The 27,994-nt window shown below is 46.8% G+C and overlaps 1 protein-coding gene across 1 annotated transcript; it reads right to left on the minus strand.

Annotated features, from left to right (window-relative positions):
* Positions 1-46: 46 nt before the first annotated feature.
* On the minus strand, positions 47-27,991 carry DCAF8 (DDB1 and CUL4 associated factor 8). Its single transcript, XM_069951042.1, has 13 exons — positions 27,697-27,991; positions 22,290-22,378; positions 16,835-17,484; positions 15,053-15,193; positions 14,517-14,611; positions 14,328-14,438; positions 14,069-14,141; positions 11,617-11,674; positions 9,824-9,931; positions 9,111-9,241; positions 6,412-6,531; positions 5,774-5,890; positions 47-728 (listed from the first exon to the last, which is right to left on the minus strand). Exons 2-13 carry the CDS (start codon positions 22,336-22,338, stop codon positions 609-611), a joined length of 1,773 nt encoding a protein of 590 aa, XP_069807143.1. The 5' UTR covers positions 22,339-22,378; positions 27,697-27,991; the 3' UTR covers positions 47-608.
* Between the last annotated feature and the right edge of the window lie 3 nt (positions 27,992-27,994).

Genomic DNA, 27,994 nt, shown 5'->3' on the forward strand with positions numbered 1-27,994 from the left:
GACTTAAAGAGGTTCAATGAATGGGCTAGAGGAAGAGGAGAAGAAAAATAAAGGATGTGTAAATAGACAATAGAGAGGACCGGGGTGTACAAGCTGGCTTAAGATGGCTGCTTTTTTTTTTTTTCCTAGAAAAAAAATACTTACAAAAATAACGCTTACTCTCGCCCTTCTGACACTGACTTTTTTTATGGTTCTTTTTCTCATCTCTTTATAGTCCCTCTTTCCCTTCGGTGCCGTAAGCTCTCAAACTGCTGGTAATAAAACGGTTCTAGAACAAAGAGTTCGGATAGTGGGAAGAGACTAAGGCTCCATCCTGTGGATCACCCCCTCTTCTTTCTCACTCTAACGCCGACAGATCCAAAGTGCAGTTATGCAAAGCAAAAAAGTCTGCCCCTTTCCAAAAAGAGAAAAAAAAAAAAAAATACAAGGGCATAAGAGGAATAGCGTGGTTTCTTACACTATAGTCCTAGAACTTTGATAAAAAGCTGAAAAATGTCTGTTAGTAAAGTACTCCCCGCCGTCAGCCCTCAGCGGAGGAGGAAGACGAAGGGAAAACTCCACGCTGAAAAGATGGGAGAGAGAGAGAGAGAGAGAGAGTGAGGGGAGGCTCATGACGGGATGCACTGGACTCGATCGGGACCCTCTTCATCATCATCGGAACTGTCGGAGGTGCTGGGGGAGTCATCAGAGTCTGCATCTGCTGTGTTCACGCCAGGATCTCTTCTCCTCTGTCATTGAGGTTATTAGTGGGGGGAAAAAAAGTTAAGTGTTAAAAAAACTAAAAAAAAAAATTCAATGGATACAACATCCCTCCTCCTCTGGCAGCTGCACTGTCCCCCTTCAAAAACTTCCTTCCAAGCAGGGGTGTTACCTAATAGAGAGTACCATCTCGCTTATTATCTAGGTCTTCGTCACCTTTGGCCAGTATTAGAAGGTAAATCAGCCCGCAACTGGCTTCCCCTGCACCGCCTGGCCTTGCAAGTGTGGTCCTCGGTAAAGCGTATCTTCCACTACACTGACATTATGTTGGTTATGCCGATTTGGCCCAATCCCTCAATGGACCATTTAGGCCCTAATTTAGAACCAGTGTTTTGGATAGAGCACGGGATTAGCCTTCTTACTGATGTTTACGTGGAAGGAGGGTTTCGCACTTTCCAGCAACTACAGGAAAAACATGACCTCCCCAGGCAGAGCTTTTATAAGTACTTGCAACTCCGTCACGCGGTCACTGCACAATTTGGTATCCCTAAGCGCCCTATGTCTAAATACCCTCTGATCGGTATTTTTAAATCCCAAGGTCCTCGTGGCATTATCTCTACCCTTTATACCCATCTGTTGGATGCAGTAATAAAAGCTGCCCCGCTTTCTGTGTTGGATAAATGGGATGTACGGATCCCATCGGTAACGGACGATAAGCGCAAGGAGGCGTTGTCTTCCCATCTATATGTATCTCCGGCGATTAATAATAAACCGACACAACTTTTTATATGTCATCAATGTTATCTTACTCCAGCCCGATTACATAAGATGGGAAGACACCCCTCAGATATATGATTTGGGATTGTCCATATATCCGATCCTTTTGGGAAGTTGTAATTACCCTACTCAGTAGTGTTATGCAACGCCCACTCGAGGGGTGTTTACTTGGTATTCTAGATGATGAAATATGGACTCATCATCAGCTCATATGTCTACAGGATGGCTAGAAAGGCCATTGCTTTAAAGTGGATGGACCCCAGGCCCCCTACGTTACCAGAATGGGTAGCTTTAGTAAACACAGTGGTGTCCTATGAAAATCTTGTTTTCAAACACCGAGGGTGCCCAGCTAAGCTCCACAAAGTATGGGGTCAATGGTGTAGTCACTCTGACACTAATTATTCCTCGGGTAGATGCCCTGACTACTCCTAATCCTTAACTCTCTGATTACTATATCATTCTAAATGATATTTCTGTCCAGAACGCTGTATGCTCTTTTCTTTATCTTTTGTGTACAACTGTTATGCCGATAAGATCCTTTATAGAAGTGAGGATGGGTAACGGTCTCCTTGGATGTTTCTTAGATTGTGGTGGAGTTACACAGACCTTGCATTATGTTGTTGTGCTCCTTGCATCGTAAAAGTATGCACATAAAAAGGACCGCAGTTATATTTTTGTGACATATTGCTTTTATTCTCCTTAGTGCACTTATACGACTTGTAAGTATGTACGATGTCTGTTAATTCTTAATAAAAGAGTTTAAAAAAAAAAAAAACACTTCCTTCCACTGGGAGCTGCACTACCCTTGGCCTAATAAGAGAATTTCCTCCTCACAACTACATTCTCCCCTTATGCCCCCACTGGCATCAGCATCTGCCCTCCCCTCTTACACAGACAGTACCATTTCATCTCTATAACCCTCCATTACTGACAACAGAATTCAATCCCTTCCTAACCTACCCCAGCCAGCATTTAAAGGAGAAGTCTGGCGAAAATTTTTATTAAAGTGTTGCCCCTTAAAAGTTATACAAATCCCCAATATACACTTATTACGGGAAATGCTTATAAAGTGCTTTTTTCCCTGCACTTACTACTGCATCAAGGCTTCACTTCCTGGATAACCTGGTGATGTCACTTCCTGGATGACATGGTGATGTCACGACCCGACTCCCAGAGCTGTGCAGGCTGCGGCTGCTGGAGAGGATGATAGCAGGGGGACACTGAGGGACACAGGGCACTGGAGGGACACTGAGCATCCCTCTGCCATCATCCTCTCCAGCAGCCACAGCCCGCACAGCTCTGGGAGTCGGGTCGTGACATCACCATGTCATCCAGGAAGTGAAGCCTTGATGCCGCAGTAAGTGCAGGGGAAAAAAAGCACTTTATGGGCATTTCCCGTAATAAGTGTATATTGGTGATTTGTATAACTTTTGGGGGGGCGATACAATACTTCAATAAAAATTATCGCTGGACCTCTCCTTTAATCTCTTTCTAACCCACCCCCACTAGCTTTCAATCCCTTCCAAACCTACCCGCTCGCTGTCTCTGTGTAATACCACAGGCAACTAGTGGAGAACGAGGAGGAAGAAAGTGCTGAACTGACAGGTCGTCCCACGCTTCCTCCTCAATATCGCCATGTGTAATACAGCCTTAAACAGGTATCCTCTGTGTCCTGCACCAACACAGGATTCTTTACTGTAAAGGCCCTATTACACTAATCAATCAATCAGCCTTACTTGGCCGATTACCGAACGTTCAGGCGGATAATCGTTTAGTGTGACAGGACATGTTAAACGGCAATGGTCAGCTGACATGCACAATGTTGGCTGATCGTGATCTTTCAACATGATGAAAGATCACGATTTTGTCAGTGCATCTCACTGCTCAACAGGAGTGGCGGCAGCAGCAGACCGCTGCTAACTGCGATAGGCTGCCTGAATGATGGCCCCTCCCGCTGCTCCCCGCTCACTGTCTGTGCATGTAATGGCACGGTGCATGGAGCTGGGAACGGAGCGCTGACCTGACCTTTCAGCAGTGGGGCTGTGGAGTTTCTTACAGAGAAAGCAGTGATGGTAAATCACCCCGTTCAGAAGGACAGCTGGATGGATAACGGAATGTAAAGATATTTTAGATTAGAGTTACCAGATTCCAGTGAAGGGTCGGTGATCTAGGGATTTAAAGTGTAACGGATTTAAAATATTCTTGCAGAAATTAATAGTACAAACAATTTTAGGAAACTCTATATTAGGTTTTATTAAGCAAAAAGATTCTTATTTAAAGTTTCTTACAATCGCTTGTACTATTGATACTCACTGATTTCTGAAAAGTGACATTTAAATGACAATTACATATTGATCTGATCACCGCACTGTAAGGGCTCATGAACACGATCCGTGCCGCGATCCAGAGGAAAATCGCAGCACGGAGCGCCCCTCCGCTGCCCGGCACGGATCTCCCCAGCCGCAGAGATGACAGGAGAGCATGCAGTGCTCTCCTGTCATCGCATCTACTACTCACCTACTCCCCCGTGCAGACCGGCTACAAGCGCTCACAGGAAGTGGCCTGGACTACGCTGCTGGGAGAAGAAGGCAGCATAGTCCTGGCCACCTCTGGTGAACATGTACGCTGGTCAACACGTGGGAATAGGCGAGTAGTAGATGTGATGACAGGAGAGCACTGCGGCCGGGGGGCTGATCCGTGTCGTGATCCGCACAAGAACATGTCCTATTTTTTGGCGGTGCAGGTCGTGGCACGGATCATGTGAATGGCTGCATTCACTCCAATGGAATCTAAAATTGTCCATGGGTGCAGATCAGCGACCACGAACAATTTTACAGGATGTGTGAATGCAGCCCTTTAAAATGATGCACTTAAAATGATTCCCCCCTTAAAATGATGCACTGAGGTGCAGAGCTGCTTTACGTAGCATTATAGTAACTATCAGCGATAAACAATACAGAGTTTGTCTTAAAAAAAAAAAAAAAAAACACTGAAAGGTAACCAACCCCTTTAAGCTATTCGAAACTAGGAAACAGCTCCAATAAACCAGTCCCACCATTACCAGAGCACTGGTGGAGACCCACACCTGCAGCTTTGAGAAGTGCTGCTGAAAATGTTATTTTTTTTCTTCCCGTCTGAGATGAGTCAGTGGGGGAACGATGACACAGAACCATCATCTCCGCACCTGCAGCACTCAAACACTACAAAGCTGCGGCACAGAGCCGGCAATTTACAGCAACCAAACAACCCCTGGAGGCTTCACTCTGTGCAATATAATAGGAGTGATGAGTAGCACAGGTGGAGTGGTTTATGAGGGAGAATAATCAAAGTCGATAGGAGATAGATAGAGATATCTATCTGGGCCCTCGTCTGCAACCTGCTGGAAAATTACCATACACCAGTAATAGAATGGTAGTCTCCCCACAGGTCACTGTACTAGTGATCCTCATATACTGCAAGATCCCAATAGACGCCTCTAAGGAAACCAACTCTTTACAATTTAGTAAAGACCGTTCTAAGTAATGGAATTACAACCTGTCAGTCAGCGCTCGTGTCTGGCACATCCCTGGCAGCCTGGCATCTTATTACCGGCTGTGTGCCTGCGGGTCTGTAATTATCCACAAATACAGGACAAGCAATGGTTCATGAGAACCCACGCACCAAAGACAGAACGGAGCGGAGGGATCCTGCTCCAGGAGTGTACAAACAGGATTCTAGTATATAGGGGGCAGTATTATAGTAGTTATATTCTTGTATATAGGGGGCAGTATTATCGTAGTTATATTATTTTCTTGTATATAGGAGCAGTAGTATAGTAGTTATATTCTTGTATATAGGAGCAGTATTATAGTAGTTATATTCTTGTATATAGGAGCAGTATTATAGTAGTTATATTCTTGTATATAGGAGCAGTATTATAGTAGTTATATTCTTGTATATAGGAGCAGTATTATAGTAGTTATATTCTTGTATATAGGGAGAAGTATTATAGTAGTTATATTCCTGTATATAGGAGCAGTATTATAGTAGTTATATTCTTGTATATAGCAGTATTATAGTAGTTGTATTCTTATATATAGGAGCAGTATTATAGTAGCTATATTCTTGTATATAGGAGCAGTATTATAGTAGTTATATTCTTGTACAATCCACTTGTTCATAGGGATAATATAGATGAGCTGATGTAAACATTCTTACCACTTCCCAGCATACAAGCTTTTGTACACTATAATGATGTAATAACTGGATGAGGTTACCAGGCCACGTGCCCGGTCCCGTTAGACAGTCTGGTACTCACCCTGTGGTGCCCCCTTTGACGAAGATGGTGCATGAGAAACCAGAGCATGTGGTTATCAAACAAGTCTGCATGGTGTAGGCTGTCCTCGTCCCTCTCCCGCTTATTTTTCTTAATAACCTGAAAGAAGACAAAAGATGATAATCTAATGGGAGAAATGGTTCTCTGCCACCATTACCACATGGTCATAGAATACCTGGCAGTATAATGCTGGATTATAAGGTTTTTCCGCTCCATAGAGCTATGGTTTCACTGCGTGTTAGACAAAGAGACTGTCCTGTCGGTGACATGTCAGCCTGATTCCTGATTGGTTGATTGTGTCAAATCATGGCATATCCCATCCATGGTTATCTAGATGCCTCAGTTTTAACATCAGTCCCTGACTGGGATGTACTAATGCTCTGTAGACCCGTATATCCCCCCCACAGCAGGGAGTGAAGTGGTTACACTCATTCCTCCCCGTTTTGTATCTTCCATGGCACCAGTTCCATCTCCCGGGAGCGGTGACTACAGCGCCATATGGATTGGAGATGAGCTCACTGCTTCGCTGACTAATTTGGGCCCACACATTCAGAGGACGCTTGTGAGGAACTGGTTAACCCCTTAAGTGCCCCGACTGGGGCTTCTTATGCCCGGCTCACCTCCTTTACACCGTCCAGCTCTGTGGGATCCTTGGCGGTGGGCAGCCAGATTTTCACGTCGTAGTCCAAGCCGCTGGTCGCCAGGACAGGTAGATGGGGGTGGGGCTCTAAGCAGTTTACCTGTAAAGACATCAGAAAGGCAATATGTATAATACTAATCTATTTATATCACTGCAGTAATAAAGCCTTAAAGTTATCCAGATCTCTTCCTTCCAGAAACAGCACCCTCTTGTCCTCAGTTTGGGTGTAGGGTTTGTAGCTCAGTTTCAATTAAGTGAATGGGGCTGAATTGTAATACCACACACAACCTGAGGACAGGGGTGGCGTTGTTTTTGCTATAAAGTAGCTGTGCTTTATCTAGTCCTGGATTAACCCTTTAAAAAAGAGGTTATCCGAAGATTAAAAGACTAGACCTCCACATGAATGCTCAACCGACAGTCCATTTATTCCCTATAAGGCTTCCAAACATTGCTGAGCGCTCTACTTGGCCAGGTACGGAAGTCCTATACAGAGTGAGAGGAGCACGCGAGGTGGCGGAGTATGCACAGTGCTGCAGTCACTCAGGGGAATATGTGATATCTGACCTCTGTTCTCCGGCTTGGTAGGGGAACAATTGCTGAGACTCCTACCCATCACAAAAGGATTCCCTAAATAAATGGAGTGCATCCTAACCCGTCCCCTATAGAGTGAAAGGTGCAGTGACTCAGAATCAATGGGGACCCCCACCGACCAGCTAGGTACTGTGGATAGGGGGTAACCCCTTTATGGCAATCTAAACCCTAAATATTCACACAAGACGTCCTGAGCCAACAGCACCTCAACAGTCTCACCAGGCCTCCCTATAAGCCCCTACAAATACAGTCGCCTCCTCCCTGGTACAAGTCATCAGTGCCATAAGCAAACACTACATCTCCCATGATGCAACACAGCAGAACGAGACACTGAAAGTACATGACCTCTCACCTCAGATGTGTAAAGACATCTGAAAACTTTCTAATAATAAAAATGGAATTAATTGATTTTTTTAACCATTATAGAGTTTTTAGTATTCTGCAGTGCTCCAACCCCCGGAATATACTCCTGGATTATTACCCTCTTACTTTCAGCTCTGTGTCACATCGGGGGACGACTCTTCATTGCACGTTTTGCAGACATTATTACAGAGTCTCGCATTATTACAGGGCAGCGCCCCCCTCCCCTTCCCGTATACAAGAGGGATGTATTGGAGCTACGCAAATTATAAGATTACAGGCTGGAGAGCCGCATCTATAGAAAAAACAACTGTGATAAATTACAAGTCTGGAGGCAAAACGATTGAATTATCCGGTTATGCACCATTGTACCTGATAGTGAACCCCCGAGAGCCGCGCCAACAATAACCATCCGCTTCTTATAGGAGGAGACGGAGAGAATTATGGCCGAGTGTGAATGCACTGACCCCCCCACCCCGAGGACACAGGTGGAAATGAATGGTTTATCTGTAGCCTAACGACAACATCCATGCTGAAAGTGAGGGTTATCATTAGTTATAGCCGCCGCCGGACATCACGGGCGTCGTCATCCTGCCAGAGCTGGATAAAGGGATGATGGCTGATCGTGTTAGGAGTCATGTGCTGATACTCTGCTGATGTAAACTGGCATCTCTGCCTACATGAGAAGGTATGCCCATGCCGCTCCTCCACATAACCTGAGGACAGGTGTGGCGCTGTTTCTGCAAGAAAGTAGCTGTGCTTTTTCTAATACTGGATAAGCCCTTTAATTTAATGAATAACCTAACCCCTACAAGAGGTGATGCTCAAGCCTCTACACTCCTCCCATGAGTGGATGTGCTCACTCCACACTCAGATACAGGCGCATGCTCAATGGACACCTTTGCCCCATGCAAGAGGCATGCATGGACACCTTTGCACCCCTCCAGGATAGGGCATGCATGCTCACCTTGCCCTTTATTTCATGAGAAGGCATGCTACCCCCCCTCCCCCACCCATAATCTCACAGACACACTTAGAAACTGCATCCCCCTCCTCCCTCTATTATCTATATCTATGATTTCCCACAAGATGAATTCTGATGAGAGACAGGGTAGCCATAGGGGGTGGCTGCCACCAACAGGCCAGCTATAGGGGCTGCTGCTGCCAACAGGGGAGCTATAGGGGGTGGCTGCCAATGACAGGGAAGCTATAGGGGCTGCTGCCACCAACAGGACAGCTATAGGGGGTGGCTGCCAATGACAGGGCAGCTATAAGGGCTGTTGCCACCAACAGGGCAGCTATAGGGGGTGGCTGCCAATGACAGGGCAGCTATAGGGGCTGCTGCCACCAACAGGGCAGCTATAGGGGGTGGCTGCCAATGACAGGGCAGCTATAAGGGCTGTTGCCACCAACAGGGCAGCTATAGGGGCTGCTGCCGCCAACAGGACAGCTATAGGGGGTGGCTGGCATCAGAGGAAGAATTTGCTTTCCCCTGATAAGATTTTATGACTTTCCAGAGAATAAAAATTCTGTTCTGACATGTAATGGACCAACAGCCCCACCGTGCATCCATGTGTCCATCACATGACCAAGGAGAACAGATCACCATCCACTGGAAGCAATGAAGGTCCCTATTAAATCCCATCGAGCAGAGATCTGTGAGGAATCACTACAGAAAGGACAGTTTCCTGTAAAGCCTCATTCACTTATAGGCTTATGTTTCCTTACCACTCCACCCTTGTCTCCGTCCATGAACTGCACAATCTGACAGGAAGATTTCTCCCATAGGAAAATGTGTCCGCAGTCGCTTCCGCTTACCACAAACTCGCTTTTCGGCCCGTAGAAGTTGACCCCTTTCACTTAAAAAGGAAACAAAGAATCAGGGTGCATGATCTTCCAGTAACATTGTCCCCTAACCTAGTGCAAGCCATTGTGGACGAAGAAACTACAACCCTCAGCATTTCCCACCCACAATCCTAGCACCTCAAGTTACCCCCTGTGGTGTGCAGACTGCAGGAGAGTTAAGAATGTCAGGACGACATATTAGCATAAAACTGCATAAGCAAAGAATCACTTAGCTGGAAATATTTAATGAGCGCTCACAGACGTTCACAGCAGCCGTCGCAATGAGAACATGAAGAAAAAAAAAATATTATAATGAAGGGATCTGTGAGAATATGCTGCCTGCAGAGCATCGCGCAAGTCATCTGATGACTAAGGCAGTGGAAGGGTTAATGTGCAATAATAAAGTCTGGTCTGCTGGATGGTAACAGTATATCAGCACTGAGTATAATCTATTCTGCTCTTCAGCGCCATCTGCAGGACTGATGTGCTACTGCACAACCCCAACAGGAAAGCTTTGCCAAGCTGTAGTATTCTAGGTGAGCAGTAATGACGAACCCCAGACCTTCTACAACCAGAGCGTAACCCCCCCTTCTTACCTGTGGCATTATTCCGGTGCCCCTTGTACCTCTTAATGTACTGTGCTCCGTCACTGTGAGAGGAATTAAACAGGTATATATCTTCATCATTATAGCTGGCGAGGAGCTCTGCAGAAAACAAGAGACAGAAAGCAATACAGGTTAAGAAACTTTAAAGAAATTTTGATAGCAGAGTGCCAGAAAAACCCTGGAAAAGGGAATGTGTTGGCTAAACATCATGCCTAGAGCTCAAAGGGGTGTTGCCAAGCTGCAGTATGCACAACTTCTGCCTCCCCACATGATCAATGTACAGGGCTTTGCCTCCAGTACTGAGCCCTATAGGTCAACAAGTCAAGGTTAGAAGGTGTGGTGGAGGGAAGAGGCATGCATGCTGCAGCTTGGCAATGTCTTGACTCTTGGACATAATGTAATCCCTAGAGCACCAGTGAGGCGCCCCCTAGTTGCTGGGGAGGCAGTTCTCACTGAATTGACCATAAGCTGCACAGTCCTTTCCCTGACTCCAGCAATCTTTGCTTTAGGAACATTATTGCCTCATTTTGTACTTATTTTATGTAATACAGAGATTAGGAGATGAATGGAGGGCAGACTTATATTTGCATGGACTTCTATAAAAGATGGTGAGGCCTCAGCATCCTCTTGGCCAGTCTGGTGAGGCCCCAGCATCATTTGGTCTGTTGGTTGAGGCTCCAGTAGAAAAAGTTTGAGAAGCACTGATGTAGAGAAACAATATGGATGCCATATACAGGAGAGTTGGAACCTCCTCTAAGTGACTCTTACAGACTGGTTCTCCAGATACTACACTTGTGTCAGTTCATCAAAATGGCCACCATATAAAGCTGCTAGCAGAACACTGCTAGAGTCGCCATCTTGGTTCAGGAACAAAATTGGGGTTGCAGAGGAAAAGAATAAAAACAGCCAACTCTTACCCAACCACGCTCAACCAGGGTCCCTCCTGCCGCAGCTTTGTGTCTCCCGCTGAATACTCCGGACACTACTTTTGTCTCTCAGAGTGGGGGGGCGAAGATGTGACAGGAGCATATTGGAGCGGTGTGATAAGTGAAAATAGAAGCTATTTTTTTCTGAAACCCCAGAAAAAAAAAAAAAATGGAGCGCCACTTTAAGGTGTGACATTTGACAAGAGTTTTCATCGGTCAGGGTTGCAGACGAGCGATTATTCAGCCTTGTTCCCCTGATCAGGTGTGGTCTGAACACCCAGACCGATAAGAACTCTTAGGCCCGTTTCTTCTTTGAGGTTTAGCACAGTAAAGGGTTAAACCACTGCAGCTTTTTCGCAGCGTCATAGCCTTTTTAAGAGCAGAAGAGGAATATTTGCCTGGCAATTGGCATTCAGTGTGAAATAAGCAGAGATGGCTTCTGGAGGATGCCGCAGATGGAGCAGACAGGAGCCAAACAAACATGGCTGCCGCCTGTATTACTCACCGTCATGATAGAATCATCAGCTGTTAACTACCTGCAACAGAGTCGCTAAGGGTGGTGGGGTTCTGGATCAATCTTGTTAACCCTTTAAAGGCATGCCCACCAATGGCCTGATATTTGTCTTTTCACCGCGCAATCGCGGGCCTCACTACGATTAACGGCAGCCATTCAAATACACTTAAAATGACAATTTCTATCGCCACACTTAAGTTTGTGTTTGCTCACTTATCGCTGGCCCATTAAAAAGGCCACTTACCGGTGAACCTAGAAACATTCGCGATTAAAGGCCCATGTAAAAGGGCCTTCACTGACAGACTTAATTCAGGATTCCCCCCCCCCCCCCCCAAAGTGCTCACCTGTCCCGTCATGGCTGTACACCAGGCAGGTGATGTTTGCTTTTGCTTCACTTGTTACCTAGAACAGAATTACAAATGATTATAGTTTGCTGGTGCCCCCTGCTGGTTGTTATGTCTTTTTTTTTTTTTAATTTTGAGTCTGAGGTGGGACATTTACTCGCCAGTAAGATAAAAGATCCGTCCCCTTTTTTACTAAGAGGCGCACCAGTCTATGAGCAGGGGATAGGGCTGGCATACACCACAGAAAAGGGGCGAATTTGCACCTCTTCTGTGGCATACGCCAGGGTACATGTTGATAAGCACCCCTAAGTGTTCAGACTGCAACAAACCAGAAAACCATATAGAGACAAAAACAGACATGGTCTCGATCATGTGAAAGAGCCAGGAGAGAAGATGCTGAGTGAGGACTTCTCCCGGCTCTGTCTCCTCCCTATCAGTCACAGTCTGGACACTCAGACCCCAATCGAAACGTTTTGATAAGTCACATGACCTATTGCCTTTACCCATATTGCTCCTACATAAGACGAGACTGTAACTAATATAATCTGCCAACACCATTTCTGCCACTGCTCCCTCTTCTGGCTACGTGCAGATTTTCAGCCCAAAACACTTATTTGCCATGTGATTGGCTTATTACTCGCCAGTGACATCAACACAGGATGCAGGTTGTAATATACAGCCCACATCCTGCTGCAATAGCCAAGACTGGAGATATTTGGGATTCCGGCCATATAAAGGGTGCAGCTTTTCTGGGTTCAGGGTTGTGAAGTCACAGGCTGCTCACCCATCTGGTGTCTCTTAGCCACCGAATGGTTGAATGAACCTGGATGTCACATCCCGGACACAGAACCGGAACTCCATAAAGGTTGTGGAATGAGAAGGATAAGTGTATATTAGTTTGTGTACATTACCGCCCCCCCACCCCCATTCCTGAGAACAAACCTAGATGGTGCGCTGCCCAGAAAAAAAAAAAGCCTTTAAAAAAAGCCGGAATCCCAGATGATATCTCCAGTCTTGGCTATAGCAGCAGGATGTGGGCTGTATATTACAATCCAATCACATGGCGAATAAGCAACTCTAGCTGTCATGTTGATACACTGTATAAAGGTTTCCTTTAGGGCAGGTTCACATGACAGAATTTCCAGTGGATTTCATTGTGTATTTTGTGCTGAGATCCACATGACTAAAACTAATATTAAAAAAACAAAACAAAAAAAGCGTCCAATGATCTTTACTGGGAATCTTAGAAATCACATCTGAAAGCTAGACTATGTATCAGTCCCATTAAGAATCTGTGACATAGTGTGAGCGACTGCATGAGCGACCCAGCGGCTATGCCCTGAGACGTCTGACGCGGATAAGGAGTGCGCACAGGGCCTTACCCTATAGGTCAGTACAGTCACAGCAACAACACTGTATAAAGTTACCAAAGGGAAACTATCAGCAGGCTTGTACATACTGATAGATACCTGTACCCGGCTCTTCTTATGCTTTCTGTGGTAAATTACTCCATTAAAGGAGGAGAAATTCGGTGAAAAATTTTATTTATTAAAGTATTGTATTGTCCCCCAAAAAAGTTATACAAATCACCAATATACACTTATTATGGGAAATGCTTATAAAGTGCCCTTTTCCCTGCACTTCCTGGATAACATGGTGACGTCACTTCCTGGATAACATGGTGACGTCACTTCCTGGATAACATGGTGACGTCACTTCCTGGATAACATGGTGACGTCACTTCCTGGATAACATGGTGACGTCACTTCCTGGATAACATGGTGACGTCACTTCCTGGATAACATGGTGACGTCACTTCCTGGATAACATGGTGACGTCACTTCCTGGATAACATGGTGACGTCACTTCCTGGATAACATGGTGACGTCACTTCCTGGATAACTGTGCGGGCTGTGGCTGCTGGAGAGGATGATGGCAGGGGGACACTGAGGGACACAGGGCACTGGAGGGACACTGAGAATCTCCCTGCCATCATCCTCTCCAGCAGCCACAGCCCGCACAGTTCTGGGAGTCGGGTTGTGACATCACTATGTTATCCAGGAAGTGAAGCCTCAATGCAGTAGTAAGTGCAGGGAAAAGGCACTTTATAAGCATTTCCCGTAATAAGTGTAAATTGGTGATTTGTATAACTTTTGGGGGGCAATACAATACTTTAATAAAAATATTTGCTGGACTTCTCCTGTGTAATAGGAGGGGACGTTGGAGACAACAGCAGGCGGCACAGATAGAAATAAGAGCGGAGCTGGTATATGCAGCTCTGCCGATACAGGTACCCCATCAGTATGTACTAACATGCTGGTTGTTTCCCTTTAAAACAATTGCTGGATAAAAGTAAGTTTTATGGAAGAGAAGAAAAAAAATAACTTTATTCTTCATGTATAACACCCCACTGTAATGTGTCAGATATAAGAGGGTGTCAATGTGCACTCACCAGGTGATGGGGACAGAACTTCTTCAGAACGCCATTATTCTCATTCTCATTAATTTTCCGCTGGTCGTAGATCCTAGAAGAGGAACAGAAAGTTACAGCTCCTGAATGGTCTAGTCAGGGCTATACGCACACTCCGCCATCACTGCACCCCTGTAGATCCGTTGGCTGATTATAGATGCTGAGAAACAGTCACCCAGCTTTCCCATAAAGTCATGAGAGATTCTAGATCACTGAAAAGTTCACTTCTATTTTCACTCACCGGACAAACTGGTCTCGTCCTCCCACCGCAAACTGGTATGTGTTGGCCGGATTAACGTAGATTGTGTATAGGCCGATCTTCTTGTCTTTCTCCTTGGTGACCACGAGTCGCCTTTATAGGGGAAACGGCAGGTGAGGAAGAGAACATCACAAGCAGCTGCAGTGCCGTATAAACAGAGCGGTTACTCACGAGGCCGGCCGATCTTGCCGCAGGTCGATGGTGAAGACCACGGCGTCCTCACCGGCCGACAGGAAAGTGCATGGGGAGTCTGGCTCCAGGGCAAGCTGCAGAAAGGAAACCACAGTCATGGGTGGTATCAGTTAAAGCCAAACTTATCACACTGCTCATCCTGAGCTGCCTGCTTCATTACATAAAGCAGAGGATAGAATACTGCTGATTTATAGGCCACTTGGCATCCACTATAACAATGTTACCAAACCTGTGGCTCTTCCATCAGAATACCTAGAGTTGCTGGTTTGCCATGTGGTTGGCTTACATGATGTAGAATTGTATGTGGAGTCTGAGCTCAAGTTACAATGGTCCAGGAACATGTTATGCTGAATATATTGTAACCTGAGGCGGCCATTGTGAGTTGAGGGAGCACTGTAGTTGCACTACCAAAAGGATACAACCAATGTCACCAAGCTAGAGTAACTGGTCATAGCTGTGTTCTAATGGAGCAGAGAGGCAGTGTAAAGCATAGTGATATGATGACTTATACCCACCTTATGTGAAGCCCCTTTGTGCTGTGCCACTCGCTTTGTGTTTTTGCAGCACTGGGTAGCAGAGAGCTCAGCGACGCGTACCTGTCCATCCCGGGCACACATCGCCAGCGTTGAGTCTCCGCTGTTGGGCAGAAATTTTGCCTAAAAAAATAAATAAATAAAAAATTATATTATTATATATATCCTGAAAGCCTCTGTGATGCTGGGGATCATGTTGCCACTCTTTCTGGTGGCATTATTTCCGCCCAGTGTAGCGAACCCCCTATGACCGCTTTGCCGGCAAAAATGTCATCTGGCCTCGCTCAGTCACAGTAACACTGGGAGAACATCAACCACAACTAGAGAATATAAGCAGCGGAGGTGGTGTCCTTAACTTGCATGTTTCTCTCAGCGTTTGGCGCACATGCTCAAATGAATAAATTGAGACATTTTCAATATTATTTTCATATAATTTCTATAACTCCACAACTTTTCCTTCTGGGTGCTGTCATTTCAATGTCAAGAAGTGTCACTGTACCTCTAATTTTAATAAATCCGTTCCACTGTGTGACTCAAAGACACCACATTAACATAACTACTATAATACTGCTCCTATATACAAGAATATACCTACTATAATACTGCTCCTATATACAAGAATATAACTACTATAATGCTGCTCCTATATACAAGAATATAACTACTATAATACTGCTCCTATATACAGGAATATAACTACTATAATACTGCTCCTATATACAAGAGTATAACTACTATAATACTGCTCCTATATACAGGAATATAACTACTATAATACTGCTCCTATATACAAGAATATAACTACTATAACACTGCTGCTATATACAAGAATATACCTACTATAATACTGCTCCTATATACAAGAATATAACTACTATAATGCTGCTCCTATATACAAGAATATAACTACTATAATACTGCCCGCTCTATACAAGAATATAACTACTATAATACTGCTCCTATATACAAGAATATACCTACTATAATACTGCTCCTATATACAAGAATATAACTACTATAATACTGCTCCTATATACAAGAATATAACTACTATAATACTGCTCCTATATACAAGAATATAACTACTATAATACTGCTCCTATATACAAGAATATAACTACTATAATACTGCCCGCTCTATACAAGAATATAACTACTATATTACTGCTCCTATATACAAGAATATAACTACTATAATACTGTTCCTATATACAAGAATATAACTACTATAATCAAAGGGAGAGTCGGACGGCCGGCACTACAATTAGTGCAATACCTGGAGCGACTGCAGGGGGTGGTAAGCTAAGTCCCGGTTGTGCAATTTCGGCTAGTGGCGGTGCTCAACACAGAGATACAGTCCAAAATAGGTATAGTGAAGAAGAATAGATGCGGTCACTGCGTGAGTGACCGCATCTATTCTTCTTCACTATACATAACTACTATAATACTGCTCCTATATACAAGAATATAACTACTATAATACTGCTCCTATATACAGGAATATAACTACTATAATACTGCTCCTATATACAGGAATATAACTACTATAATACTGCTCCCTATATACAAGAATATAACTACTATAATACTGCTCCTATATACAAGAATATAACTACTATAATACTGCTCCTATATACAAGAATATAACTACTATAATACTGCTCCCTATATACAAGAATATAACTACTATAATACTGCCCCTATATACAAGAATATAACTACTATAATTCTCCCCCCTATAAGTAAAGAAAACACTGTAAATACCTGAAACACGTTGCTTTTGTGGCCACTTTCGAACTCTAACACTGGTTTCCTCTTCACCCAGTCCCACACCACCACCTTGAGGTCATCACTTCCACTCGCCAACCAAGTCCCCCGCTGGTTGAAGTGCAGGGTGTTGACACAACCCAGGTGGCCATCCAGGCCGTGTAGTAGTCGGAACCTCTGTACAAAGCCTCTTGCTCCGCAGGCGTCATAGATGAAGCGAGTGCTAGTGCCAATCTCCCTCTGCCTCAGGGCACGTATCGCCCTCCAGCGCGGTCGGGGGAGGGGCGTTTTCTCAGACGAAACCCAGTCCTCTAAAGCTTTCTCGTCATCAGAAGAGTCCTGGTCATGGTTAGCCCGCTTACGTTGGCCTCTCTTCCGCAGTCGATCCTCCTCTTCCTCTTCATCATCCTCCGAGTGGGATCGGTTTCCTCGGCTCTCATCGTTGATGGAGTAGCGACTGGTATCATCCAATATGTCGGTGTCTCCAGAACTTTCTGAGCAGCTGTCTCTGCTTTCAGCTCGGTTGGTGCCGGTCTCATCACCGGTCAGGCTCAGACTCATGTCTGATGCCTCCACCTCAATCCCAGAGGAGTTCTCCCTTCCTTCATCTGCTCCGGACATGTCTTCAGGACTACTAGAGAAGCTGCCTGTGGAGTCAAAGGAAATTAAAAAAATAAAATAAATATATATATATATATATATATATATATATATATATATATATATATATATATATATATATATATATATATTGTAAAGACTTCTAAAGGGAATTCTGAATATGGGTGGAGTTCCTTTTTAACCCCTTGTCGCAATATGACGTTTGGGAAATGTCATGTAACGCAGGTAGGTCCCGCATAATGGCGTTTCCCAAATGTCATTCTTTCCCAGCTTCCCCCGCTGCCACCGCCCAGAGGGGAGCCGCGCTCCCCCCGGCCAGTTAACCCCATAGGCGCTGTGGTCCATGGGACCGCAGCATCTATGGGGAATCCGGAGGAAGATCTGCTCCCTCCGACCCCCCCAGAGCCGCGCGAGCAATCGCATGCTATGTTTAAACCGATTAGGCCCCTGCACTGAGGCAGGGGTCTGATCATGTGAATGAGCTGTCAGTGTACTGACAGCTCATTAACGCTATAATACATTACACCAATGATCATGTGCTGTAATGTATTAAAGATGTATCTGAAAAAGTTAAAAACACACAAATACATAAATAAATAAAAAACACAAATAGAATATAAATAAATATGCATATTCCCCATCCCCCTTTATAAAAGATCCCCTATAAATGAGATACATATATTTGGTATCGCCGCGTCCATAATGACCCAGTCTACTAAGCCATTAGATTAAAGGGGTTATCCAGCGCTACAAAAACATGGCCACTTTTCCCCCTACTGTTGTCTCCATTTCAGGTGCAGTTTGCAATTAAGCTTCATTTACTTCAATGGGACTGAGTTTCAAAACCCCACCCAAACTGGAGACAACAGTAGGGGGAAAGTGGCCGTGTTTTTGTAGCGCTGGATAACCAGTTTAATTATGCTGCCCGATTACTGCTGCAAGCAAAAAAAAAAATAATAATCAAAATGACAATTTTTTGTTAAAAGGGGTAGTGCGGCGCTAAACAATTATTCACAAAATAACACACGTTACAAAATTATACAACTTTGTAATGTATGTTATGTCTGTGAATGACCCGGAAGTGTGATGCACTATACTCACCTGCCTCGTGTCGACCCCCGTCCGCCATCTTGGGACAATGATGTCATCTTCGGGCAGGCGGCCCAATTGCTTCATCCGTCCCTTGTGCCGGCCCCCCTCTGCCGCGTCATAACTGTGCTCAGCCAATCGTGGCCGAGCAGCTGATGGCGCAGCAGAGGGGGACGGATGGAGCGGTCGACACGAATCAGGTGAGTATAGTGCATGACACTTCCGGGTCTGGTGTAGGTGGGGTGAAACACGGGGAAGGGGGCCATTCACATACATAACATACATTACAAAGTTGTATAACTTTGTAATGTGTGTTATTTTGTGAATAATTGTTTAGCACAGCACTACCCCTTTAATCCCACTAAAAAATATAGATACAAGCTATCAAAACGTCACATGTACCAAAAAGGTGTACCACTAAAAATGTCATCTTATGTCGCAAAAAAATCCCCCTCACATAGACAGGTCAGATTTGAAAAATAGGCCCTGGGCATTAAGGCCAAAACAGGCTGCAGAGGCAAGGGGTTAAACATTGCTTTCCAGGTTTAAAAACAAAAAACCCTACGCATAATGGGTAATGTTTCCATTTGCAGAACCTTGCTGAATGGGGTAAGGAGATTTTTTCAACCTATGAGGATGAGAAACCAACGCCCAGGAGTTTCCCTAATGATGAGGAGGGCGAGGAGGAAGAACAGTGCTTTTCCACCTTTTCAAGCCAAGTACCCCTATGTGATGAGATGCTTCAGCTGAATACCCCCAAGGTACCCAGATTAAAAAACATTGCCTTAACCCCTTCAGGACTGGGTTGATGGTGGGTAAGACACAATTATAATTTTTCTGCTAACGCTGTGCAGGTTTAATCATCATTTTATTGACAATGTTGTTACGCATGTGGCGATACTTAAGGTTTTCCCTTTTTTTTTCCCCCTACATTTATTATTTATTGGGGGCAATGTTTGAAATTTTTTTTATTTTTTTTAACTTTATTTCATTGTCCCACCATGGGGGACGTGGTTACAGGCATATTACATTGTTGTGCTGATCTGCACTGCAATGTGCCTGTAATAGGCAAAGCTGATCAGACTCCACCTTAGGCTGAGCGGAGAGCAAAGACGCGTGACCCTTCCCATCCAAACAGATAGCAGGCAGAATTCGGTACAGAGTCTGCACGCAGGGGTTCTGCATGGAATTATGCCACCGATACCGTAGTGTGGACGGGCCCTAAAGTGACACTGGCTCAGTTGCCCCTAGCAACCAATCAGATTCCACCTTTCATTCCTCACAGACTCTTTGGAAAATGAAAGGTGGAATCTGATTGGTTGCTAGGGGCAACTGAGCCAGTTTTACTGTACACCATGTTTGATATAGCTCCCCTTTTATAACCCTATTACACATACTGGCCAACTACTTTTGGACCACCAATATATAGCTGTGTATATATAGTCAACAATGTATTCTACCCGCACATATGGCGACATGGCGAGCAGGACGCACATCAGCAAAAGACTCTCAGATTTTTGTGCAAACTGACGGCTACTTTCTGCCAGGCTTGTGGCTGTACACTGAGGGTTAGGGTTACACAAAAGGTGCAGAGTGTCACAAATATAAACCTTGTACAAAACGTGTGGGGACACTTACAGTGGGAGCGGCTTGGGATTGCCGGAATTGGTGGTGCAGATGCATGGCCCCTTACAGCCATATCCCTCCTCCTTGTAGCCAGATACATGACCCCTTGCAACCATGTCCATTTTGTTTTGTTTTTTTACACACCTCCCCATGGTATGCGTATCACAGGTTGAGAAAAACTGTTAGGCCACACCTCTTTGACAGCGCTGTTGGAGGTATTCTCCAGAAAATAAAATAAAATAAAAATCTATCACCTGCTAAAAGGACCGCAGGACAGACCTTGGCTTAAGGGCAGCTTATAAGCTATTTTCCGGGGTGGTGGATACAGATTTGCTTTAAAGGGTAACTGTCATTTAATTATTTTTTTCCCCAGAAACGAATAGCACAAGCAATTTTAAGAAACTCGGTAATAGGTATAATTAAGCAAAAGAGTTTCCTTCTGAACTAACACAAGGCTGTTTTCCTACCTGCCCCCTCACTTCTTATTTGTACACTATTAGAGAAAGTCATCTTCATTACAGAGGAGTAAAGCGAAGTTAGGTTTGCAGTGACCATTATAACCTACAGAGGGGGGAGGGGTCAGGGGGGATGAGTGAGCAGGGAGGGGAGACAAGCCGCCCATGCAGATTGGAGGATGTCTGAGCACACAAAACGCTGAATTTACATACTGGTCAGTGCTGTCTAGGAACTTGGTGATGTTAGATTGCAGGATGTTGTGCTGTGCTGGCTTCTACACACAGGATGTTTCCTTGTCTTTCAGCTCCCCCTCCTACCCCCTCCATAGACCATAATCGACACAGAAATCTTGCTTCTTCTCAAGTGGGGAGAGGTAGGAAAACAGCCTTCTGAGTACAGAAGTAAACTCTTGTTTAATAAAACCTAAACCTATTCTTAAAATCGCTTGCACTATTGATTTCTGACATTCAAACGACAGCTAAACTTTAAAGGGGAACTATACTTACATGTCCCTATTGCACAAGGAGTGCCGAGGAGGAAGGTATGTCTCTTACCTTCATCCTCAGTGCTGTTCCAGGGCTGTTAACAGTGTAATCCATGGTTAGGAGCACTGTCCTACCCCAGAGTGCCAAACCATTGATTATCATTAGAAGGATTGGGCCTGCTAAAGCAATGGGGGCGGGTCAGTGCTCCTAAAAGTGCTCTGGACAGAGGATTACACTGCTAACAGCACAGGAACAGCAAAGAGGAGGAAGGCAAGAGACATACCTTCCTCCTCTGCATCTCCTGCACAATAATATTACAGCCATACCACATGTACCGTTTAGATTTTTCCATGCCCTATACAGTTCTCTGTAATGCTGATGTATTGTGCCATACTTTCACTCTCTCTAGACGGTATGGTATATCTATGACTGTGGAACAGTACAGGAGCGGACAAATCGCAGTCAAAGAAACCAAGGGTTAAAATCTAAGGCCGTTCAAGAGCCACATTGACCACAGCATCTCAGGGGTTAAACAGCTGGGATCAGTCTTATCTCCTGTCCTGGTGGCTTATGGTGGGGGTCATCTGCCGGTAGCAGCAAGCAGGTATGGAGTGAGCTCTGGAGCACGTCTCTACACGTAAAGCAAGAACGTGGTCATTAGGTGTGAGAATATATATATATATATATATATATATATATATATATATATATATATATATATATATATATATATATATATATGAGAACAAGCGTGCTGTTTTTTATAAAGTGTCTTACATCCCCGTACCGGTTTTCTTCTCTTTACATTGGATTACTTCCTGGTTTCCCCTTTGACCTGTGACCCTGCTGTTGCCAGGCAACAGTGCAGACACTTTCCCATAATCCCCCTTGCTGCATGTGAAGAGAAAACCAACTGCCAGTACTAATGGGACAGGTCATGTGACTATGACTGTACTGAGCATGTGTGACGCAACCTAGGGGATGCCTGGGCGGCTGTAACCAAGGGCAACCGGTTATGGAACAATCCAGGCAGATGGGGGGGGATTAGCGGGCCTATATCTCTCAGACATTGGAAGAAATGCGTGTATATATGAAATCTGTTATATTTCCCATGATGCATCACTATGGACCTCGGTTTCTCGGTGACACAACCCCTTGGAGTTCAGCAGACTCACCATTTGTTAGATCTGTTTTTCCTTCGGCCATTTCTCCACTGAACGACATGATGACTTCCCGGGCTCAGCGGGAACAAAGTGCAGAAAATCTGCAGGGAGAGAAGGACGGATGAGGATGGGCGTTACACAGCGTTACCCCGTATACACAGGACAGAGGAGGAGGGGGACCCCCTATATATATACAGAGGAGGAGGGGGACCCCATATATATATATATATATATATATATATATATATATATATATATATATATATATATATATATATATATATATATATATATATATATATATATATACACACACACACACAGGACAGAGGAGGAGGGGACCCCCTATATATACACACACAGTACAGAGGAGGAGGGGACCCCCTATATATACACACACAGTACAGAGGAGGAGGGGACCCCCTATATATACACACACAGTACAGAGGAGGAGGGGACCCCCCCCCCCCCAATATATACACAGGACAGAGGAAGGGACATTGCGTATATATGGGGGGTCCCCTCCTCCTCTGTCCTGTGTATATATGGGGGGGTCCCTTCCTCCTCTGTCCTGTGTATATATGGGGGGTCCCCTCCTCCTCTGTCCTGTGTATATATGGGGGGTCCCCTCCTCCTCTGTCCTGTGTATATATGGGGGGTCCCCTCCTCCTCTGTCCTGTGTATATATGGGGGGTCCCCTCCTCCTCTGTCCTGTGTATATATGGGGGGTCCCCTCCTCCTCTGTCCTGTGTATATATGGGGGGTCCCCTCCTCCTCTGTCCTGTGTATATATGGGGGGTCCCTTCCTCCTCTGTCCTGTGTATATATGGGGGTCCCCTCCTCCTCTGTCCTGTGTATATGGGGGTACTGCTCCTCCTCTGTACTGTGCATATATGGGGGGTTCCTTCCTCCTCTGTCCTGTGTATATATGGGGGGTTCCTTCCCCCTCTGTACTGTGTATATATGGGGGTCACTTCCTCCTCTGTATTGTGTATATATGGGGGTCCCCTTCTCCTCTGTCCTGTGTGTATATATAGGGGGTCCCCTCCTATTCTGTACTATGTATATATGGGGGTCCCCTCCTCCTCTGTATTGTGTATATATGGGGGTCCCCTCCTCCTCTGTATTGTGTATATATGGGGGTCCCTTCCTCCTCCTCCTGTCGTGTGTGTGTGTGTATATATATATACACATACAGAGGGGGAAGGGACCCCCCACATATACACAGTACAGAGGAGGGGAACCCCCATATATACACAGTACAGAATAGGAGGGGACCCCCTATATATACACACAGGACAGAGGAGGAGGAGGAGGGGACCCCCTTATATACACAGGACAGAGGAGGAAGGGACCCCCCCATATATACACACACACAATACAGAGGAGGAGGAGGGGACCCCCTATATATACACACAGGACAGAGGGGGAAGGGACCCCCACATATACACAGTACAGAGGAGGGGAACCCCCATATATACACAGTACAGAGGAGGGGAACCCCATATATACACAGTACAGAGTAGGAGGGGACCCCCTATATATACACACACAGGAAAGAGGAGGCGGAGGAGGGGACCCCCATATATACACAGGACAGAGGAGGAAAAGACCCCCCCCATATACACACAGTATAGAGCAGGAAGGGACCCCCACATATACAGTGTATAGGGGAGGAAGGGACAACAATATATACAGAGTAGGAGGGGACCCCCATATAAACATTTTGTACACACAGGGGGCAGGTTATTTTTACATACATACATATATATATATATATATATATATATATATATATATATATATATATATATATATATATATATATATATATACACACACACACACGACGAAAGGTCTCTATATACACATACGGGGACGAAGGAGGGCGTCTGTATATACACACGGGGAGGGGGTGGCAGGTCTGTATATGCACACACGGGGGAGGGGGGACAGGTCTGTATATACACACAGGGGGGGACAGGTCTGTATATATACACACGGGGAGGGGGGACAGGTCTGTATATACACACGGGGGGGGCAGGTCTGTATATACACACAGGGGGGGGCAGGTCTGTATATACACACAGGGGGGGGGCAGGTCTGTATATACACACAGGGGGGGGGGCAGGTCTGTATATACACACAGGGGGGGAGGCAGGTCTGTATATACACACAGGGGGGGAGGCAGGTCTGTATACACACACACGGGGAGGGGGGGCAGGTCTGTATACACACACACGGGGAGGGGGGGCAGGTCTGTATACACACACACGGGGAGGGGGGGCAGGTCTGTATACACACACACGGGGGGGGGCGGGTCTGTATACACACACGGGTGGGGGGACAGGTCTGTATACACACACACGGGTGGGGGGGGCAGGTCTGTATACACACACACGGGGGGCAGGTCTGTATATACACATGGGTGGGGGGGGACAGGTCTGTATACACACACGGCGGGGGCAGGTCTGTATATACACATGGGTGGGGGGGGGACAGGCCTGTATACACACACGGGGGGGGGCAGGTCTGTATATACACACACACAGGTGGGGGGACAGGTCTGTATATACACACGGGGGGACAGGTCTGTATATACACACACGGGGGGGGGGACAGGTCTGTATATACACACGGGGAGGAGGGGATAGGTCTGTATATACACACACGGGTGGGGGGGGCAGGTCTGTATATACACACGGGGAGGAGGGGATAGGTCTGTATATACACACACGGGTGGGGGGGCAGGTCTGTATATACACACACGGGTGGGGGGGGCAGGTCTGTATATACACACACGGGTGGGGGGGCAGGTCTGTATATACACACACGGGTGGGGGGGGGCAGGTCTGTATACACACACACGGGGGGGCAGGTCTGTATACACACACACGGGGGGGCAGGTCTGTATACACACACACGGGGGGGCAGGTCTGTATACACACACACGGGTGGGGGGCAGGTCTGTATACACACACAAGGGGGGGGGGGCAGGTCTGTATACACACACAAGGGGGGGGGGGGCAGGTCTGTATATATACACACGGGGGGGGGCAGGTCTGTATATATACACACACGGGTGGGGACAGGTCTGTATATACACACACGGGTGGGGGGACAGGTCTGTATATATATACACACACACACACACGGGGGGGGGGACAGGTCTGTATATACACACACACGGGTGGGGGGGGACAGGTCTGTATATACACACACAGGGGGGGACAGGTCTGTATATATACACACGGGGAGAGGGGACAGGTCTGTATATACACACACACGGGGAGGGGGGACAGGTCTGTATATACACACACGGGGGGGGGACAGGTCTGTATATACACACACACGGGTGGGGGGACAGGTCTGTATATACACACACGGGGGGGACAGGTCTGTATATATACACACGGGGAGGGGGGACAGGTCTGTATATATACACACGGGGGGGGGACAGGTCTGTATATACACACACGGGGGGGGACAGGTCTGTATATATACACACGGGGAGGGGGGACAGGTCTGTATATACACACACACACGGGTGGGGGGACAGGTCTGTATATACACACACAGGGGGGGACAGGTCTGTATATACACACACAGGGGGGGGACAGGTCTGTATATACACACATAGGGGGGGGGGGGACAGGTCTGTATATACACACACACACGGGTGGGGGGACAGGTCTGTATATACACACGGGTGGGGGGGGACAGGTCTGTATATATACACACGGGGAGGGGGGACAGGTCTGTATATATACACACGGGGAGGGGGGACAGGTCTGTATATATACACACGGGGAGGGGGGACAGGTCTGTATATACACACACGGGGAGGGGGGACAGGTCTGTATATACACACACGGGGAGGGGGGACAGGTCTGTATATACACACACGGGGAGGGGGGACAGGTCTGTATATACACACACGGGGAGGGGGGACAGGTCTGTATATACACACGGGTGGGGGGACAGGTCTGTATATACACACACACGGGGGGGGGACAGGTCTGTATATATACACACGGGGGGGACAGGTCTGTATATACACACACGGGTGGGGGGACAGGTCTGTATATACACACACAGGGAGGGGGGGGGGGGGACAGGTCTGTATATACACACACACGGGGGGGGACAGGTCTGTATATACACACACACGGGGGGGGACAGGTCTGTATATACACACACGGGTGGGGGGACAGGTCTGTATATACCCACACACGGGGGGGACAGGTCTGTATATACACACACGGGTGGGGGGACAGGTCTGTATATATACACACAGGGAGGGGGGACAGGTCTGTATATACACACACGGGGGGGGGACAGGTCTGTATATATACACACGGGGGGGACAGGTCTGTATATACACACACACGGGGGGGGGGGGACAGGTCTGTATATATACACACGGGGGGGACAGGTCTGTATATACACACACGGGTGGGGGGACAGGTCTGTATATACACACACAGGGAGGGGGGGGGGGGACAGGTCTGTATATACACACACACGGGGGGGGGACAGGTCTGTATATACACACACACGGGGGGGGGACAGGTCTGTATATACACACACACGGGGGGGGGGACAGGTCTGTATATACACACACACGGGGGGGACAGGTCTGTATATACACACACGGGTGGGGGGACAGGTCTGTATATATACACACGGGGAGGGGGGACAGGTCTGTATATACACACACGGGGGGGGGGGGGGACAGGTCTGTATATATACACACGGGGGGGACAGGTCTGTATATACACACACACGGGGGGGGGGGGACAGGTCTGTATATACACACAGGGGGGGACAGGTCTGTATATACACACACAGGGGGGGGGACAGGTCTGTATATACACACACGGGGGGGGGACAGGTCTGTATATACACACACGGGGGGGGGGGGACAGGTCTGTATATACACACACACGGGGGGGACAGGTCTGTATATACACACACAGGGGGGGACAGGTCTGTATATACACACACGGGGGGGGGGGGGACAGGTCTGTATATACACACACACGGGGGGGACAGGTCTGTATATACACACACGGGGGGGACAGGTCTGTATATACACACGGGGGGGGACAGGTCTGTATATACACATGGGGGGGACAGGTCTGTATATACACACACAGGGGGGGACAGGTCTGTATATACACACACAGGGGGGGACAGGTCTGTATATACACACACAGGGGGGGACAGGTCTGTATATATACACACGGGGGGGGGGGGAGACAGGTCTGTATATACACACACAGGGGGGGACAGGTCTGTATATATACACACGGGGGGGGGGGGGATCTGTATACACACGATGTAAACACGGGGGTGGGGGAGACATGACAGGCCGGTTCCCGGCAGTGACAGGCGGGGGATGGGGCAGAGCGGTCACCGTGCAGCAGCGCTCCGGTCCTCGGCCTGCAGACGTCTGTGCTGCGTGCGCTGCCCGGGGGGGAGGCCCGGACCGGGCGGGGAGCGCAGGACACTCCGAGGCTGCACTAGGCCGCGGTGCTCCCCGGGCTCTGCGTCCGCGTCTTGGGGCCCGGGAGGGCGATAATCCGGATCCCCGGGCTGTAGTGTCGGAGCTCAGTGATATCCCAGGCCCGAGACAGGAGGGGGAGACTCAGCTCATCCGATCAGCTGCAGCCATGTCCTGCCCGGCTCCTCCCCCGACTGACGGCCAAACCTGC

Source organism: Dendropsophus ebraccatus, chromosome 13 (genome assembly GCF_027789765.1).
Source record: "Dendropsophus ebraccatus isolate aDenEbr1 chromosome 13, aDenEbr1.pat, whole genome shotgun sequence".
In the NCBI taxonomy this organism is placed as follows: domain Eukaryota; kingdom Metazoa; phylum Chordata; class Amphibia; order Anura; family Hylidae; genus Dendropsophus; species Dendropsophus ebraccatus.